Raw genomic sequence first — 20,529 nt, 5'->3', positions numbered from 1 at the left:
CTCGGGTTAAGAACTTTGCTTCAGGATGAGAACAGAAATCGTGCTCCTGCGGCACAGCAGTAGCAGGAGGCCCCATTAGCTAAAGTGGTGCTTCAGGTTAAGAACAGTTTCAGGTTAAGAACAGACCTCCGGAACAAATTAAGTACTTAACCCGAGGTACCACTGTACTGACTTTGCCAGTGGAATTTCTGTGAAGTGTTGAGCCAGGGGTGGGGATGAAGCTGTCCACACACCACCACCACCACTACTACTTCTTCTTCTTCTTCTTCTTCTTCTTCTTCTTCTTCTTCTTCTTCTTCTGCTTCCATACTTTTCCTACCTGCGACAAGGAGTTTAATACTTTTCCAAGGCAGATCTGAATAACTGTTGACAAACGTTGCATGGAGCCTTTTTTATTTTATAACACTTATAATGATAGAAAAACTTCACTTTGTACTGGAGATCTGTTTCATGCATTATGCTGTCTTCATGGCTGTCACTGAGGGGGAAAAATACCACACAGATGCCTTCTATGTGGGAAGCCCTTTGCAAATCGGCTCCAATGTGGCTCAAGCCAATTGTAAACACATTAGCAAAAGTCTTATTTTGGCTGAAAGACATTTTGCTTGTATGGGTTAAACTGGCCTGAGTGTTATGGGATCTTCATATGATGTCCTGTGTGGAAGAACACTTATTAATATAGCAGATTGCTTCCATTATAAAACAAACAAACAAACTACATATTAATATAACAGATTGTTCCCATTGTAACTTATGAAGCAGGCCAACTTATGCAGGGGACTACTTACTAGAACACTATTAGATTTTAGTTTGGTTTTGTCCTCACTGCCATAACTTTTGTTGAGAAAGTATTTGTATACTTAAAAGCACAGGGGGTGGACCTGTGGCTTCCATATTGTGTTGGACTACTTTATTTGTTATTTCATTATTAAGCTGTTCTTCATTTTTTGAAAAAGTCACAGAGCTGTTTATTGAAAGAGCAATACTATTAAAATCTCAGGAACGAGGTTATCAGCTCCAAACAGCAGTGACATAATACAGCTAATCATCTGTCCAATAGATTAGAAGTCTCAAGGGACTGTGTAAAACAGCATCAAAGGCCCATAACTGGCAAAACTGCATGCTCCATGCATCCTCCATGCAGAGTACTATTACAGTAATCAAGTTGTAAAATTTCTAGAGCATAGAACACTGTAGTAAGGCTATCTTGGTCCAGGAATGGCCATAGCTTACCAGAAAGTCGTAGCTGGACATAGGTGTTCCTATCAGCCCATCCAGCCAGAACAGCCAATGGCACTGCCAGCATCTGGAGGGTAGCCATTGGCTACCTCTCAACCAGACATACAGCTGTATATACACAGATGATCATGGATAATTGCTTTTACTTAACTGAAACACTAAAACAGCTTGTATTGACCAAAGTTGTAGTAGTCTACTCAAGCATCATATAGTACTTAAAAGAGTTCAAAATGCTTAGCAAACCCAACCATGGAAGGGTTGCAGGTGGGCAACTGAGATAGAGTGACTTGCCTAAGGCCAGCTACTGAATTCATGGCAGAAGAGAGAGTCAAACCGGAAACTTGTAGCTCAGTCTCTTAGCCGATATTCTACGAGCACCAACTCCTCTCCACTGCCCAGTCCTCCTGCATCTCTTTCTCTATTATACTCTTTCCCTCCCAACTCACATTATTCAACTTAACATACACTCGACAGCTACATTCAGTTGCTATGCTATATAAACTCCACTTGGCATAAATAGTCTCTCAAGTACTGAATGCCTCTTCCTTGAAGGACGTTGGCATTTGTTCTGTTTTGTTGGTATGTTCTGTTTTCTCCGTTACCTGGTTGCTGGGAATCACAAGAGGGGAGAGCACTGCTGTGAACATAGGAACGTAAAAAGAACCCTGCTGGATCAGGCCAGTGGCTCACCTAATCCAGCATCCTGTTCTCCCGGTGGCCAACCAGATCCTGTGGGAAACCCACAACAGGTCCCCATGGACATGTTTTGATCCAGAGCCCATTGTGTTCTCTGGTCTTATGTCAAGAACTCCATTGAAATTAGTCGGGAAGTTCCTGGGGAGAGGAATCCCCCTGTGTCACGCCACTGCAAATAGCTGGAGCAAGCCAAACTTGGGGAGTTTGGGGGGCATGGAGTGGCTTCTACAAGTCACTTTAAAAAAAGAAACACGCAAGCACTTGTTTCAAAGGAGTATGCCTGTGATTGAAGCAATTATGAGAACTGCGGGCCGGTGTTTAGGAGTGTTGCAATTAAAGGGTCTCCTGGGGAATCAGACACATTATCACAGACGGCTTGTGTGTGCAGACACTGGAATGACATTGGAAAGTCAGCTTTCGTTTGAAACATACTACGTGGAAAAGCAACCACGACCCATTAGCGGCTTAAAAAAAAAAGTCTAAAAACTCTAGGATTGTAGCCAACTAAATTCCACTCAGAATAGACCCTGCCTCCACCTAGTTCCAGATACAGGCATTGCCCAAACTTGCAGTTCAGTCTTTCAGCATTGGTGCCGGAACAGCGTCATCCACCACATATCATGACGTCAGGCTAGCTTAGGGAGCACAGTGCAGGCTGCAAGGCACACTGCTCTGTCCTCAAACACCTCACCACCAGTTATCACCACTTGGCCCTTGTCACCTGATGTACCTTCCTAATGATAGGCACAGCCCTGCTAAACGTAGGATATTACTGAGCTATGCCATTTTATTTTATGCTTTCCTTTGAGACTCCTCAATCAGCTGCTTAGGAAAACGTAAGCAGAGCAAGTTTAAGGAAGCGCAGTGTAATTCTTCCTTGACCAATTCCTCATTTGTCACCAAATGCTTCTTATTTGTCTGGGTATCAAGTATAATAATTGTTCACCTTGAGAAGGATTGCTGTTTACACAAGCTCAATTAGGCATAGTCAAAGAGACTGCCATTATTCTGAGCTGGCAAAGTATGTTACATGTGCTTAAACAATGGCACTGTGTCCTGGGAACAGTTAGCAAAACTGCCAGTATTGCAGATAAAATCTGTCTCATTAAAATGCAAAAATCTACATTTATCTTTGCTATTATCCCTGTGGGCACCATTAGATACAATAATGAAAAGATGTTCCCTGAAATGGTATTACTTTTTAATGAGACATTTTATTCACTCAGCTGTACTTCGTATTTTATTAATTATACAAACAGAAATGGCTTCCTAATTCTCATTGCTTCTGTTTCTAAATATGTATGTTGCCTGTGGCTATCATGAATAGATTTCAGACATGAGCAAGGAAAAAAGCTTCACAGTTGCAACCGGTTGGAGCATGTAGATAGGGTTTTGTTTGTTTTAATGAGCCAAGTGTAAAATAAGGAAAAAAACAAAAGAGAATACTATACTACAAATGTGGAAAATTTCAAAGCCCAATGCAGGATGCTGGTTAGGCCTCTTGCTCACAAGGCACTCGTACACTGTCCTGTGCATTATTACCTGTTTTTAAGCTATCTAGTGGGAAAGTGACTTTCTTTTTCATTTAAGTAAAAGGATGGCTGTCTTTACATCATCATTGATTTGGTGTACAGCATTTATTTATTTATTTGTGAAAATATTTACAGATCACCCTCGTATGGATGGATCAGTTCCACACTGCCCCAACCTGGCTGCCACTTTCTCCCACTCCAGCCATGTTTCAGTATGTGGCACCAATGCCTGTCCTGGGAGGACAGCTGCAAAGCCTCCACAGTGCTTGCTCCTCGGCTGTATAGCCTCCACAATGCTGGCCACTCTTGCTGTGTAGTAGGAATAAGAGATTCTTATTGGACTGGATATGATGAGAATAAAGAAAGAAATCAAGGTGGTTTGTGCAGTACAAAAGGGCTAGAGAAATAATCAGGAATTTAAAGAACAGAGGTGTTTTGTCCTGACAATTAAGTACTTGGCATTTTGTTTTAGTTCAAAAAATTATTTATATTGGTAACCCCAGCGCATCATGATGATGATTTTGTTTTGATGCTAGGGTCAGTTTTTCTCCACTTGTCCTGATTTCAGTCCACAACAAATCCAACCTCTCCTGAAGGGAGCATGTATTTTTGTCCCATCAGGGCAGTGAACGTGGTCCACTCCTTTATCTTCAGCTATAAGGTAAATTTTTGTAGGGTTGGAGGAGAGGACTATCAGTGGCTGCTAGCCAGGAAGGCTATGCACTATTTCCACAATTGGAGACAGCTTCTGATGGAAACCATGGGAGAGGTGAATGCTCTTGTGCTCATGTTTGGCTCACTGGTTTCTCACAGGCATCTGGTTGTCCTCTGTGAGAACAGGATGCTGGACTAGATGGGTCATTGGCCTGATCTAGCAGGCTGTTCTTATGATCTTCCAGTTTTGAACCTGGATTTCCCCAGGCTAATCTGGTATCTACTATTTAGAAGGAAAATGTCCCCATGTTTTCTTAGCTCTAGAAGAATATGGCTCATTGAATTAACACCAGATTAATGGCTGTTTGAAAAGACGAGGTGGTTTTATTTCATTTCCCTCCATCTGGTAATTAAAGCTACAGCCACTTAGGCAAATCAGGAAGTGGATGAAATCTGAGAATCACTGTGTCTGTGCATGGAAAGTCATTTAGAAGAGCAGCGCTATGAGGAATTCCTGTCTCAATACTCTGGTAGTAGCTGAACTCTCTTTCTGCTCTTAAACACTTCTGAGCTGGGAAACCTGTAGCAGTAACTTTGGAAAGTTCCAGTTAGCTCTATAAAGGTGCCCTTAATAGGTCTGGACCATGTTACCTAAATATTAAGTTTTGAGGCCACCTGCTCACCTACCTGTCTGACAAGGAATTATGTTAATAGGGACTTATATTGGGAGTGGAGAAGCTTTTTCATCCGGAAGGGCAATCTACCGAAGGCCACATGCCTGTGGTGGGCGGAGCTAGAGGCAAAAGTGGGTGGAGCAATGAACATTATTTTTACCTTTGTACAGTGGGCTAGTTTCTACGTAGACTCATGTAATCATCTCTGTCCTCCATCTAGGCAAACAAGAAGCATTGTCAGAATTCAATGATATAGTCCAGGCAGGCACACAAGGAAGGTACAAAGTAGGGCTACTAAGGATTGAGGCCTAAAGAGAGGGGATTGTTTTGGGTGCCAAGTAGAGACGCAGTGTGGCGTAATGGTTAGAGTGTTGGACTAGGACCTGGGAGGTGTGGATTCAAATCCCCACTCCACCATCAAGCTCACTGGGTGACCTTGGGCCAGGCACCATCCCTTAGCCCAGGCATGCCCAAACTTTCTTCAAAGAGTGCCAGTTTTGATGAAGTGAATGTGTGTGAGGATGAAATGGGGAGGAAGAGAACCATGTGTACCACCTTGAGATCCTTGGAAGATAAAGGTGGTATAAAAATGTAATAAAGAAATATAAAATAAATAGAGAGGCTTGAAGGGTCCCATTTGGTCCCTGGGCCTGAGGTTCCCCATCACTTACTTAAATTAACAAAGGTGTAGTTAAAGATAAAATACTTCAAACATATGGTTTCTAGCTGTGTCTAAACTGTGGGCTTTGAAAAAACAACAACAATTGTTTGCTGTAAATTAATCAACGTATTCTGACAATCTACTGCACTTCCTGGTATTTCTACTGTACTTCTGTTTGTAAACTGCTTTGAAAAATAAATGAATAAATACAAATGTCTATTTACCCATGAATTTTGGGTGTGACCCAGACCAAGGATCTATGCCCAGGAGTGCGACCAAACCTACATTTCCTCTTTCTCTTTTCACAGCTTTTTTCGGGAAATACCTCAATGAATACAATGGCAGCTACATTCCTCCTGGCTGGCGAGAGTGGGTTGGATTAATCAAGAACTCTCGTTTCTATAACTATACTATTTGTCGCAATGGCCTCAAAGAGAAGCACGGCTTTGATTATGCAAAGGTATTGCACAGACATGTTTCCATAGTATGAGGTGTTATCTGTAAAACTCCCCTTTTTTTCATCATGCTAGAAGAATTAATGTTATGTTCAAGATCTCTCGTTTTCTGCCCACCCATGGCCTTGAATCTTGTGTTCTGATCTGTAGGGTTAGAACTCCTTTGAAATTTAACTGCGGAACGGAAAAGCCCATTCAGTGCTGCTGTGAATTTGTAATGGATCCTACCCCCCTCAACTTAAATGTGATTTAATTAGGACTTGTGTTCTCTGATACTCTTCAGAGTTTTTTTCTATAGAAAAGAAGTACATGTGTTTATTAAATACTTTAAGGATATTATTGCATTTTTAAAACACCCTTGAACTCAAAAAGCTGGTTGAGCTTCAGGTGCGAGAAGATGTTAGCTGGGAACTAGGGTAGAATACCTTCAGTGAATTTCCCCTTTAAATACTGTATAGCTACCCCTCAACCATATTTTGAACTATAAGTTTGAGGAGTTATTTGGGGAGTTCCGTGGGGTCAGTTAATTTGTAGGTTCTTCGTGAGGTAAAACTTATCACAGCTGGTTAGAACCCAATACTAAGAATTTGTCAAGAATGTATAATCTGCTGCTGAAATGGAATACACAAGATGAAACAGTTAAATCAGCTATGATTAAGTGGGCACAGGACATTGGTCATAACATTATGTTTGCTGACTGGGAATGGTTGTGGAACACCGGTATAAAATTTACGGCATGTAATGCCTTAAAGGAAAATATTATGAAAATGATCTATAGGTGGTACATGACCCCAGTCAAGCTAGCAAAAATTTATCATTTGCCTGATAATAAGTGTTGGAAGTGTAAAGAAACTGAAGGTACTTTCTATCACCTTTGGTGGACGTGCCCGAAGATTAAGGCTTTCTGGGAAATGATATATAATGAAATGAAAAAGGTACTTAAATGTACTTTCCCGAAGAAACCAGAAGCCTTTCTCTTGGGCATTGCCGGCCAATTGGTGTTAAAGAAAGATAGAACCTTTTTTATGTATGCTACGACAGCAGCAAGAATACTCATCGCAAAGTATTGGAAGACAGAAGAACTACCCACCTTGGAAGAGTGGCAGATGAAGGTGATAGACTATATGACATTGGCTGAGATGACTGGCAGAATCCGTGAGCAGGGGAAAGAGACGGCGGAAGAAGATTGGAAGAAATTTAAAATTTATCTTAAGAACTATTATAAAATTGAGGAATGTTAAAATGTCGAGGTTTGGAGAAAGAAAAGGAGATTACAGCGACATAAGATTAAGCTGAAGAAAAGAATAAGAAAAAATATATTTGATAAAATTATTTAGAATTTGCTGAAATAATTTTGGAAATTGGGATGTAGGAAGGGGAGGTTTGGGGGAGTCCGAGAAGAGAGGAATATGAAAAAAAGGTTATGAAATTATACATGTTTGTATGTCTTTTTACTTGTTTGTATTGTTTAAAACTTTTCTGTAAAATCAATAAAAAAAAATTTAAAAAAAAAAAATTATCACAGCTGTTCGGGTTGCCCCAACAGTGTTGTGCAAAATGCACTCGGCCTCCTTTCAGTGTTTGCTTTTGCAGCTGTTCAGGAATTTGTATCCGCATTGCTTGATTGATTAGTCGTGCCTGGAAGTGTTTGAAGCTGCACACATTGTCTTGGAACTCTTCTCTGGAGCTCACACCCATTTGTTGGGCCAAAAATGGAATGCTTAGAGTTGGCAGGTGGCTTAATTATTGAGTTTCCGTCTTTACATTTTTTGTTCCTTCCTCTTTCTTGCAGATTTTCACTTTACTACCTTGGCTCTCCATTAAGCTAGGGGTGTTGTTGTTGGTTGGGGGTTGGCAAGGGGCTACTTTGACAATAGCAGCTGCACTGCTGCTCTAAACTATGCAATTTAAAAAGAAGACTCACTGATGGTTAGATGTGTTCGTGCACATTTTAAAAGTTATTTAAAATATTTTATAAGTTGCTCTTCATCTGATTCTGATTCTAGGGCAGCATGCAAACACTGTGTATGTAAGTAAGTAAGTAAACTAATAAGCAATTAAAACCATTATGTATGAGATGGCTTAGACAATGTTAAATGGCAGTATGAATTAAAATGTTTTAACCTTGCACCAAAATGATTGCAGTGTGGGTGCCAGGCGAGTCTCTCTAAGAGGGCATTCTAAAGTCAAGCTGTGAATACTGAAAAAGCCATCGCCTGTGGCCAAATAATGCTCTTCTGCCAGAAAAGGCAATTGGAGGAGAACTTCAACAGCTCTTAATAAATGAGCGGGGTGATTCTTATTGTAACAAGAACACAGATAGCATGACTTGTGAGTCTGAGCTATGATCTAGGTCAGGCTTCCTCAAACTCAGCCCTCCAAATGTTTTTTGGCCTACAACTCCCATGATCCCTAGCTAGCAGGACCAGTGGTCAGGGATGATGGGAATTGTAGTTTCAAAACATCTGGAGGGCCGAGGTTGAGGAAGCCTGATCTAGGTGGATATTCCTGGTTCAGATCTCACTTCTTTCGTAAACTCATTATGTTGCCATAGCGTGGTTTGCCATTTTCAGTGACAGCTTTCAGACAGTGGTTGCATTTGGGCAGTTCCACAAAATCACTGTTTATTGTGTTGAGAGCAATATTCTGCAAGCCTTGGTTTCATGCACTTCCCCAATTCCTTTCTGTGGTGCAGTTGTCAATAATAATAATAATAATAATAATAATAATAATAATAATAATACACCACCTATCTGACTGGGTTTCTGGCTGAAAAGAGACATTTTCTCTTTCCTATTAAACACAGCTTGTTATGCAGATCAGCAAACTTGTTTACTGTTAGCTATGGGTTGTGTCCAATGCTAGTCCAACTCAGAGTAAGTCCATTGAAATGAAGTGAATCTTAAGTTAGCCACGTTCATTTACTTCAGTGCATCTACTCTGAGTATGGCTAGCATTTGTTTAAACAACTGTGCCTAACAATCACTGTATGTCAGTTTGGACAAACTAAACTATGGTAAATGGGAAACTCCTTGCAGCTGCACCAAAGGAAGGGGGAGTGTATGAGTCACTGTGACTTGCTCTTGTCACACTAAACTATGGCTACATCTGAACTAGGCCATTTTGAAAAGGGCAAGTAATAACCTTAAAAAAAACTGTATATAAAATAGACAAAGTGTATTCAATTTGTGCATTATTGCAGTACCAAATCATTGTATTGTGGTTGGGTCAGAAAGACCTGTGTTCAGTTCCTTCCTCATCTCTGAATTTACTGTCTTAATCCACCCTTTCCTCTGTTCTTGCTTTGCCTTGACACCTTTTGCCTCCATTCTCCCTTGCTATGCTGTTTGTTAATCCTTCCCAGAACACAGCTGTTCATCTGGGCACAGACTTGACTTTGGAACGGAATTGTAATTCTGGTTTTTGGGAATTGTGTCTGCATCTTTAGCCCAGCTTTTGAAACTGGAGCCTGAGAGAAATCGTGTTTGTTTCATAGCTCACCCTAGCAGAATGAAGCACTGTGATACGGCCTGGTATAAGCGATGCACTTAGCAGTTCTTGTTTTTGTGTTGAATGTTTGTTTCAGGACTATTTCACAGATTTGATCACTAATGACAGCATTAATTATTTCAAAACGTCTAAGAGGATGTATCCCCATAGACCTATAATGATGGTGATCAGTCACGCGGCTCCCCATGGCCCTGAAGACTCTGCGCCACAGTTCTCTGAGCTCTATCCAAATGCTTCCCAGCACATGTAAGTTAAACATTGCACCATGACTATGCTGATGATTTGACTGCTGCTTAAATGCCCCTGCATGAAACATGACATTGCTGTTTAGACTGAATCGGGGGGGCTTTTTCTTAATTGTGTATCATGCCGCTAGATGTCAGGATGACAGCTCATGATTTTCTTTGCAGAGGTTGGGTCTGTTGGAGGTTTCTGCCTCTTTGGTGACTATAGGAGAACCTCAGAAGCTTCTGTGTAGTTTTATGTGTATTTAGACCAAAAAAAAGCTTCACAGAGATTTTATCAGTGTGTATAACGTGCAAATACATCAAGTTATGTGAGGTGCAGGTGATTTTTCAAAGGCAACCAAGTGAAAACATGCAACATACATTAAACTGTAAGAACAAGTATGAGGCAAAGCAATACGAAAAACCACCGAAGAATTGTTATTCAATGTAATGTATGTTCTGGCTGTAATCCTAAGTGAAGTTTTTGTTGGCACAGCTCTGATTAAGTCAGTGGGGCTCTGCCAGAACAAGTGGATTTCAGCATAGAATCCCATTCTTAAATTGTCTGCAGAAGGCAAGATCAAGGCCTACAGTCTATTTTGAGAATTGCCATTGGCTAGGGAAATATACCCTGAAATTGTTTGAAAAGGGATGTGTGGGTGTGTAATGGTGTCATAAGTGCCTAAATCAAGTGAGTGAGTCTAATAAGGAATGTGACTGTTATTGCTCTTTCTTCCCTTGGGGATCACCCTTAGATCCACGATACAGCAGGTACTTGCTAATTATTCTGTTTCCCTCTTAAACGGAACATGTATTTGTGTTGAGAGAGGCCTCTGCATATGTGTCTCTGGAGAATCACTGCCGATTCCGGTGTGCTGTATTGGTTAAGCTATTTGGTCTGAAGCAGATTCTTACATCTAGTTTAACATTATTTGACAGGGCTTAATCACGGAGAGAAACTTATTGTGTCTTTTGCCTCTCGTGGAATATTTAAATGTGTGCTTGCTGTAATGGAAACCTCTTGGACTAATCACTTTCAGTTTTGGTCCCTTGATGTTTCTGGAAATGCTGTGAAATCATCCCGTTGGCTGTATTTCTGATCCTAAGAGACCATTCTTAGGGTGTTTTCACTCATGACACTAGGCTAGGAGTGCTTCCTAATCTAGAATGAATCATTTCTCAAAGCTGCTAATAGAAAGTGGAATGTGATGTTTGGACAATCAAGTGTACATTTTAGCCCTCGTAGGTTGTTTATGGGAAATGCATCCCAGTTTAGAATCACTTCGTTTAGACTTCAATCCTATACTACCAACTGATCTCAGTGGAACTTGCTTCTAAGTAGAAATGCACAGTACAGATAACTTACAAACCAGCTTCAGACCCTTCTGGTGGTGCTAATGATTTTTAGCTTGATGCTGGGTATGATCCTATGCATGAGTCCCAGGTCAATGAAATCCTGATTAGGTCAATTTGGTCTCTAGAGGGGTGTGTTGAAATCCATTACTAGCTCCAGATGCCCCATTAAGCTTTGTGGGTGTCTGAACTACAGTGTCTCCCTCAACCTCCCCATGCTGCATGGCAAACTGCTTTTGAAATCTGCGACGCAACAGTGTTGTGTGGGTTTGCTCTTCGGTGAAAAATAAGGACAACATCCTGCTGAGCTCATGCAGAACTTCCGTTCTTTTTCTTTTCATGTGGAACTTTCAATGTCTCTAAAGTATTTCTCTGGATTATAAACATAGAAGGCTTAATGAAGGGAGCAGATGAGTTTATTAAAGGCTGGGGAAGCAATTGTAAGAGTAATGTCATAGTCAAGAATCTGGCTTGCTTTCTGCATGTGCAAACACTTCTGCTCTGGTCAGACCTCACCTGGAGTACTGTGTCCAGTTCTGGGCACCACAGTTCAAGAAGGACAGTGACAAACTGGAACGTGTCCAGAGGAGGGCAACCAAAATGGTCAAAGGCCTGGAAACGATGCCTTATGAGGAACGGCTAAGAGAGCTGGGCATGTTTAGCCTGGAGAAGAGGAGGTTAAGGGGTGATATGATAGCCATGTTCAAATATATAAAAGGATGTCACATAGAGGAGGGAGAAAGGTTGTTTTCTGCTGCTCCAGAGAAGCAGACATGGAGCAATGGATCCAAACTACAAGAAAGAAGATTCCACCTAAACATTAGGAAGAACTTCCTGACAGTAAGAGCTGTTCGACAGTGGAATTTGCTGCCAAGGAGTGTGGTGGAGTCTCCTTCTTTGGAGGTCTTTAAGCAGAGGCTTGACAACCATATGTCAGGAGTGCTCTGATGGTGTTTCCTGCTTGGCAGGGGGTTGGACTCGATGGCCCTTGTGGTCTCTCCCAACTCTATGATTCTATGATTCTATTCTATGATTCTATGATTTTTTGGATCGCAGATAGAGCCTGGACCCTGGGTAGCAGCTCCTTCACAGAGAGTACAATCACATCCAGCATAGGCAGTTGCACTGGTGGAGGAAGAGGAGTGTGGGGGGAGCGCACTGCCCCCAGCAGTCCGATCCCGGCATCGTGCCATCGCGGCTGCCCCCTGCCTGCGCTGGGCCCCCCACCCCTGCAGGCGGCATGCCACGCCCCCAGGATGCATGCCACGCCCCTGTGGGCGGTGCGTCCCACCCCCAGGGTGCACACCAGCCCCGCTCCCGCCTTCTCTCCGCCCCCTGTTCTGGATCATGATGCTCCGCCACTGGGCAGTTGATCTGTCTCCCACCGCAAGAACCACCCACCCCTAAGGCCTCTGTCTTTCCAAGATTCGAGATCATTTCGATCTGGGGGCTCTCCTGCCTCAGATTTAATGTAGAAATGAATAAATAAATATGTTGTAGGAGCAAAGCAGGTAAAGATACTACAGGGAATTGACGAAATCTGTCTATGTAAAGGAAATGGTGGTGGCGTACAAGCAAACTTTTCTGTTCAAAAAGACTGTGTCATGTTGTAATGTAAACACATTCAATGCTATTCAGCATTGGACTACATTTTTTCCCTGCAGAAGGAAAAAACCAGGAACAATAGTCACATAGATGTGAGGAGCACAATTACGTATGTTATAGGATATGACACCGTCTTCTAATCATGTTAAAAGAAAATGAAAATTTGTGTGATCTGGGTATTCTTTCCCAGACACCTGCTTATTGTGATGAAGGGCTTCAGAAACATCTCAGAGTTAATGCATAGAATACTGGAGTTGTAACTGGGTCAGATCCCAGATCTGCAGTGTGTACAGCTGGATTTGCTTAGTTGCTATTGCTTAATCTTACCTCTTGATTTATGAAAATGTATTTTCTTTTATCACATTTTTTTTCAAAGATCCTGTTATGCTAAGCATGTAAATCAGGCATCTTACGGGCAAAGGGTGCAGGTATTAACAAGAGAAATGAACTTTTGGAAGCTTCTAAACTATCATCTCTCTTTTTTTTTTAGAACTCCCAGTTACAACTATGCACCAAATATGGATAAGCATTGGATCATGCAGTATACAGGTCCCATGCTTCCTATCCACATGGAATTCACAAATACCTTGCAGCGCAAACGACTTCAAACTTTGCTGTCAGTTGATGACTCCATGGAAAGGGTGAGCAAAATGAAAATCCGGAAAACAATTTTTTAGCCTTCCACTCTCTTTAATCCTTCTGCTGTCATGAGCCCCTTAGTAATATTGTGTTCATGGAAGGCAATCTTACTTGGCTACGAGTGATCGCCAAAGGAGAAAGAAGAAGTTAGCAGAATAATGAATCCCTGTCCCAGAATACAGTATTTCCCACATTGGTGTTAACCCCAAAGAGGCACTTCCCCCTCTTTCTTTCCCTGGTTCATACTTCTCTGTTGAAAGGGGGAGGAACAAAGGGGGTGAGGAAGAGATAGGTCTTTCCTATCATAAAGGAGATGTCTGCCCAGAATTCTGCAGCTCTTTGTACGAGGGGAAATGGCATAGAATGATGTGGTATTATTTATAACACTAACAAGCAATTCTGAAGAAGCAACCGTATCCAGGAAATCTTTCAGCAGTTTGGCAGAGTTAGACTGCATTTTAATTTGTGTTCTGTAGGTTATTTTCTTAACTTGACTATGACCTTTTCTCAAAAGGGGATTTACTCCTCTGGAATGGTGAGAAGGCGGCTTTGGATACAGATATTACTTGCCTTAGAGTTCCTTGGACAAATATCTGAATTGCACATCTATAACCATGCACGACTGCCATAAGAAGTCCTTTTCTATTGTTAAATGTGGCAAAAAGTAATTCCATTTTTGATAGGAAAAGACTGAATTGGATTTAGCAAATGGAGAGAATATAAAGATATATACCATGTGGTTGAGCGCATTCGTTTGGATCCAGAGGAGCTATATCTATTGGCAGATGCGTCCACAAATCCAACCCACTGGCTTGAATCTTCTGGAGCAATTCATTCCGCAGGCACCATTTCTGTGAAATGCTGACTATAATGTTGCGCTCTCTTTTTGGTACAGCATATGGTAGGCAGGTAGAAGGTTCCCTGGCATCTTTGTGGATAGGAAATCTCTAATGGAAGGTCTGGGAAAGATCTTCACTTGAGGCCTTGATCAGCTACCTCTCATCTAGAGTAGAGGATACTGGGTGTTCTTAGAAGGAATAATGGTCTAAGACATATCCATGTGGCTCCATAACCACACGAGAGGAAGACTTTTCAGTAGCAAATGATTTACAACTGCCTTTGTCCATCCTCTGCTATTGAGACAGATACGGTTACAACAGTGGTCACTCACTGTACAGGATATTTGCAGTGGGCATATATTGTGTGAAACCCACAAGCTCTCTCAAAAACCCTAATAAACTACAATATGAAAAGTTGCTGACTTGGTGTTTTTGGTTCAACACCGAAATGCAACTGTATTAGATCGTTTGTATATATTCGCTTGCATATGCCTGCTGTGTGTGTGATAGATTTGACTTTGCATTGTTTCCATATTTACTTTTCTATTTATTCTGTTTCAGTTATATCACATGCTAGTGGAGACTGGCGAACTGGAGAATACCTACATTATTTACACTGCTGACCATGGTTACCATATTGGGCAGTTTGGACTGGTCAAAGGGAAGTCAATGCCATATGACTTTGACATCCGCGTCCCTTTCTTTATTCGTGGTCCAAGTGTAGAGCCGGGATCAGTGTACGTTCTCCTATGTCCGCAGCACACCTGTTGTACCTAATGTAAAATATTTGTAAGCACATTTGATTGTCATTCTTAAGTGGCTGGTTTTTATTTCAACAAGATTATTGCAAAGCATTGGCTATGAAGATCAAACCTACCCCCTCCCCTTTACATATATATATATAGAGAGAGAGAGAAAGCACGCTTGCTAAAGGTATAATGGAGCTCCCTCATTGTTTTATTATAGCTCTGTGCAGTTCTTCTTTTGTGGCTTGCTGCTAAAGAGTTATTAGGGTCATGTGAAGATATATTGTACTCATGGTGGCGTATCAGGCTACATAAATATAGATTTTGTGATGAGTCTACTGGCAAGAGAAGAATCTCTGCTTCATATCATTGCTTAACTTAGACTCATATTAAAAAAATGTCTTGATACAGTATTAGCATGTTCCTGCTAATTGCACAGTTCTGGAAGGGGAACTTTTAGATTTCACTCCTATTATATACAGTTTGACATCAAAGTACTACACTGGAAGTAATTGCCATTCAAATTCTACAAGGATGTGAAAGGTTGCTTCCAACGTGCCTAATATAACTCTGACCTTTTCTTGTAATTTTGCAGAATATCTCAGTTAGTACTGAATATTGACCTTGCTCCAACAGTTTTGGATATTGCAGGACTTGACACGCCTCCCGATATGGATGGCAAATCTATTCTAAAACTGCTGGACCTTGAAAAAGCAGGAAACAGGTGAGTTAAAGCTCTTTCTTGAAGGCTGTCTGGTAGCGAATGCCTGAGTAAATCAATAAGCAGATAGAAAACGAACTGTGGTAAAACTAGTGGAGTCGGCCCCTGCTTTCCCAGCTTAAAACTATTTTAAAGAACACATTTCTAAAACTGTGGGAACATGTGGGCAGCTAGTTGGTTTGGAGGGAAAATAAATAGTTCACCTTTAATTGCCTAGACAAACATGGTCATAGAGGCCAACAGTAAATATTATTATTTTGATTTCAGGTTTCGAACAAACAAGAAAACCAAAGTTTGGCGTGATACATTCCTAGTGGAAAGAGGGTAATTATTGGGGCTGAGAGAGTTCTGGGAAAATCTTCCTGGTGGGCAACTGCACTTTTTTTTAATGGGCAGCAAAGCAATAAATGCTACATGCAAATGCACAGATCTAACTTCCTTCTTTCTGGTAGCTTGGCCCATTTGCTTGCTCCCATTGACACTGCAGTCTATGAAGCTCATTCCTTACCTCAAAGCAGCTTCATCCAGCAATTTTCCAGATCCCATTGTTTTTCTTTCCTTCAGCTTGTCTGTTAATTGCTGCTCTTAGCTGTTTGTCCAAGAGGTCTTTGCAAGATCCATAGTCCTGCAGCAACAGCCTCTGACTCATGGTTCATGTGTCATATGTTGAGACTTTGCATTTTTGATGCCTGAGGTCAACCCCGAAATAATACGAAGCAGTAATAAAAACAGTTGTGCGTCTGAGCACATCCAGAGAACCTCCCTCTCACTGATGAGTTGCCTTAAGCAGCCTGCTCTTCTTGGTAATAGGGAGAGGAGCATCTGCAGTGTGTGTGTGTGTGTGTGTGTGTGCGTGCGTGCATTGTTCATTTTTGGACATTCATACGTACATGGGAGCAATAGGCTGCAGCCCTTGACCTATGCACGTTTATTAGAATGCATGAAGGCGCCTTCATAACTCTGGTCAGGCATCCTCCCCTTAGTTGTGTCATGGCCAGAGTGTGGTTCTGCTTCCTGAACTCTTTGCATCCCCTTCACTCTCCCATTCCCACAGTGAGTGTGGGGTTGGGGAGGAGTCTGAAGAAGGGAGTTTCAACTGTGCAAGTACAGTGGTACCTCTGGTTGCGAACGGGATCCGTTCCAGAGCCCTGTTTGCAACCCGTGCAGAATGCAACCTGCGTCTGCGCATGTGCGCGGGTCGCGATTCTCCACTTCTGCGCATGCGCGTGATGTCATTTTGAGCGTCCGCACATGCGCGAGCAGTGAAACCCGGAAGTAACCCGTTCCGTTTCTTCCGGGTTGCCGTGGGACGCAACCTGAAAACGCTCAACTTGAAGCGTCTTTAACCCGAGGTATGACTGTATCTCCCATCTCCCGTGATGCAGACTCTTTCACAGGAAAAGGGCTTGTGTGCATGGCAGTCTGTGTAGGGACTCTGCTCAGGTGTTCTAATGAACATGCATCATTTCAGGGGTGACATCTTCAGTGCTGCCCTCCCTACTTATATTCTTTTGAGGTGTGCTATATCTGGAAAGGGCTTACCCGGGGCTTCCACACATCTTCTTAATAGTAGAAGGTCTTATGAAAGGGGATAACTTTGGCTGAAACAGAGAAATCCCGAAAGATACAGATGAAAGCCATTTCCAGGTTTTTACCCTGGGCCTGATGAACATTGTTCATCTCAAGGCACATAGCTCACATAGTTCTCAAAGGTTATTGGACTACCATTCTCATCATCCCTGAACATTTCCCATGCTGGGTGGGGCTGGTGGGAGTTGCAGTACAACAATATCTGGAAAGGTACCACATTGGCTTTTTCTTGTCTTTTTCTTATTTGCTACTGCTACAGGGAAAGCTTGCCTTATTTATTTCACGACATTTTCTATATTGCTTTATTGTCAGGATACCTGTAAGCAATTTATTCATGTGTGCTACTTATAAATGCCTTGGAGTGCTGCTTCTTTTCTTTTCTTTTATAAAAAAAGTAAATTTCTGCGCAAGAAGGAAGAAGCGAGCAAAAATACCCAGCAATCGAATCACTTGCCCAAATATGAGAGAGTAAAGGAGTTGTGTCAGCAAGCAAGATACCAAACAGCTTGTGAGCAGCCTGGTCAGGTAAGCAAGAGACTATCCCTCCGTTTTTCATTATGTCTCTACTGTGTGTGCCTTCTTGAGAGATTAGGTGAGCACGCAATTTATTAATTTTTTGAAATTACTTTTATATCCTACCTTTCTCCCAAGGAGCTCAAGGCAGTGCACATATGGTTCTTCCTCTCCATACGAGCCAAATGAAACTTCCAGGTTCTGGCCTCTTAGATCCTGGGAAGCAAATCATATTGAAAATATTGTAGAGTTGGAAGGGACTTCAAAGAGTTATCTGGTCCAATGCAGGAATCACAGCTAAAGAACCCCAGACAGATGGCCACCCAACCTCTGTTTAAAAACCTCCAGTGAAGGAGAGTTCACCATCTTCCAAGGTAGTCCGTTCCTCTGCCAAACAGTTAAAACAAGTGGGAGAGGACTGGTGTCTTCATGTAGATCTGGCACCAGAAGTTGGCACCAGTGGGCAGTTGCCAATAGCCTGAGCCCTCAGGAGGGCCTGTCAACAAACAGACTGCTACCTAAAGCTTCCTGGGCCTGAGGCTTCTCCCAGTGCCAGACACTTGCTGGCTTTTGGCCTGGCTGGCATCCACCCAGAGCAACTCTACACCAGCTCCTCGGAGATTGTGGGAGGAATTCTTTTCAGTGTTAGGTGCCAACCTTAGCCCTGGCTGTCTAGATTGCTGCATTTGCTGCTGCTACACCTTTCTGCTACCATTGCCGCTGCTGAGGTGCTGATAGTAAAAAGACCCACACTGTCACATTCCAGCTGCTGCCACAGGGAGAAACAAGGGGAGACTTGGGATGGTGTCAAGGGCACTGCCAGATGTAACACTGGTGCTGCCTTTAGGCTCAGCTTGTGAATATTTTGGAGATATCTGGTAAGTTGATGCTGGAAACAGGGTGTTAGATGAGATGGGTTCCATTCTCTATAATCAACTGGACAAGGCCTCCTCTCACCCAGCTCCAGAGGAGCCCATGGTATGTCATTGCTAAATACAGGAAGGCTATAGAAATCAAATGTATGCCAGTCCTTTTCAGTTTTATGTGAATTCCAAGCTATGGAAAGTATCACTGTGTGGTCTAAAGAGGAGGATTGCCTGAGTCCACACTTAGAACAGCTAAAGGGGTTTCCTTAGATGTTTGGCATTAGCTTTGGAAAAAGCTAGCAATAGTTTTATGTCACTTTTGTTAACGCATTTACTGTTTCTCAAAGCAGCTTTTATGTTAATGACAGATTTCATGTCTATTTTGTTGCTTTGTCCCAGAAGTCGCTCAGAGACCCATGAGTTGTACAGTTTTGTACAGATTGCTGCTTTTACTCGAGGAGCATTTAATACTTCAAAGGAAGTTTAGGATGCCGTTTAATGCAGAGTCTCATTTGACGCGTTCTCTGTGCTCCCAAAATAAATAAGTATTCATTCATATACTGGTAAAGGTCACCTTTATGGGTGGCAATAGAGTACAGTTAAAACACATCAGCAGGTAAAAGCTGGGTTGAAGTATCAAGTGGTTAGCCAGACAGACAGTCCCAAGAATCCACTAAAAGCATTTCATATTATGACACTGTGTATAAACATGACTTTGCTGACATTATTGATTTTTGAAACAACCTTGTAGCATTTACAAAAGCAATTATGGACTTCCGGGTTGGCGCCATCGCCGAATGGCGGACTCCCTCCGAGCTCCGGAGGGAGCCTGCTCGGCAGGGGCTGGGTCCTACCGCACCGGCGATGCGGGGACCCTTAAAAACCACGGCCACGAGGGTCGTGGACATGGAGACTCGGCTGGCACCGCTAGCGCCCTCCCGACTCGTGAAGGAGCCTTTTTAAAGGCTACGGATCGGGTGCCGGGGAGAAGCGTGGTGCTTTGAGTCCTCTGCTATCCCTGCCGAGCGCAGCCGCATGCCATCCGGCGGAGAGCGCTGACTTCTTCTATTGAAAATTCGGACTTTTAGACAACAACCCGTGAGTAATTTGGAAATTGGGTTTAAAAGGAGGAAAAAAAGAATTTCTTTTTGAAATTGGATACGAGCGGGGGGGGATCCAAAAAGGAAGTCAGTCCCCCCCCCTATTGTAAACCTTTCAAGACAAGGACGGGGAAACCAAGGTCCAAAAAGATTTGTATTGCTGATAATCACTAAGAATTCCACGATGGGGAATCACAAGAACTGTGCTGGAGGATGAATTGAGGGAGAAGAAACGTAACCCCCCCCCCTGGGAACCGGGGTGATTGAAGAGAGAGCCTGGTGAAAAGAGTCGGAGATTTTGACAGCTGTCAAAGTAGCTGTCAAAGTCGGAAAGTAGAAGGATTTTATTATGAGAACTTTGCTGGCTAAATTTGTTACAATTTGCTACAACTCGTTAAAACTTGGATACAAAATGGCGAAAATATGGATAACAATCGGACTTTTGGACTAGAGAAGACAAAGTTATAACAATCCCCCTAGAGGAGTTTCGGGACATTACAAAGATGGTCGTAAGTGGGAAAAAATACCATTGGAATTTTACAGGACTGGTTATCTTCTGGGAAAGCTGCAAAACGGAAATAATATTTTGTCTACAGGGTGTTCAGCTAAAGGAGACAATAGAATTTTCTATTGAAGAAAGGAAGGGACTGAACGCAAGTTTTTGTTCCTGAATAACAATAATCCCTGCAGACTTATTAAGCTTCTGAATTAGAACGTTTCAGCAGCGGAACAAGAGGAAACTGGACTATAATTTGGAAAGAACAATGGGGGGAGTTTTATTTAAGATCTGAAGTTAAGTGTTCTAAAAATAATTATGAAAGGGAAAAAAAGAAAAAAAAAACCAGCAAGGAGTTGGGGGAAATAGGTGATTCTTGGATTGTAAGAATTCCAGGCGGATAATATGGTTTG

The 20,529-nt window shown here is 42.2% G+C and overlaps 1 protein-coding gene across 7 annotated transcripts in view; it reads left to right on the top strand.

Annotated features, from left to right (window-relative positions):
• Nucleotides 1–20,529, top strand: part of SULF1 (sulfatase 1) — a 106,119-nt gene that overhangs the window by 56,338 nt on the left and 29,252 nt on the right. For 6 of the 7 annotated variants that reach the window (XM_081013307.1, XM_081013304.1, XM_081013306.1 and 3 more), the window contains exons 5-11: nt 5,765–5,916; nt 9,498–9,667; nt 13,097–13,247; nt 14,646–14,821; nt 15,426–15,554; nt 15,819–15,875; nt 17,537–17,666. In XM_081013307.1, coding sequence (XP_080869433.1) covers nt 5,765–5,916; nt 9,498–9,667; nt 13,097–13,247; nt 14,646–14,821; nt 15,426–15,554; nt 15,819–15,875; nt 17,537–17,666 — 965 coding nt within the window. Of the gene's footprint in view, nt 1–4,981; nt 5,074–5,764; nt 5,917–9,497; nt 9,668–13,096; nt 13,248–14,645; nt 14,822–15,425; nt 15,555–15,818; nt 15,876–17,536; nt 17,667–20,529 lie in introns of those variants that run through there. The other variant, XM_081013308.1, reaches the window with a different exon arrangement.

Source organism: Podarcis pityusensis, assembly GCF_964106645.2.
Source record: "Podarcis pityusensis genome assembly, chromosome: 7".
NCBI lineage: Eukaryota > Metazoa > Chordata > Lepidosauria > Squamata > Lacertidae > Podarcis > Podarcis pityusensis.
The sequence above is the reverse complement of the archived record's forward strand: the minus strand, read 5'-3'. Positions and strand labels throughout refer to the sequence as shown.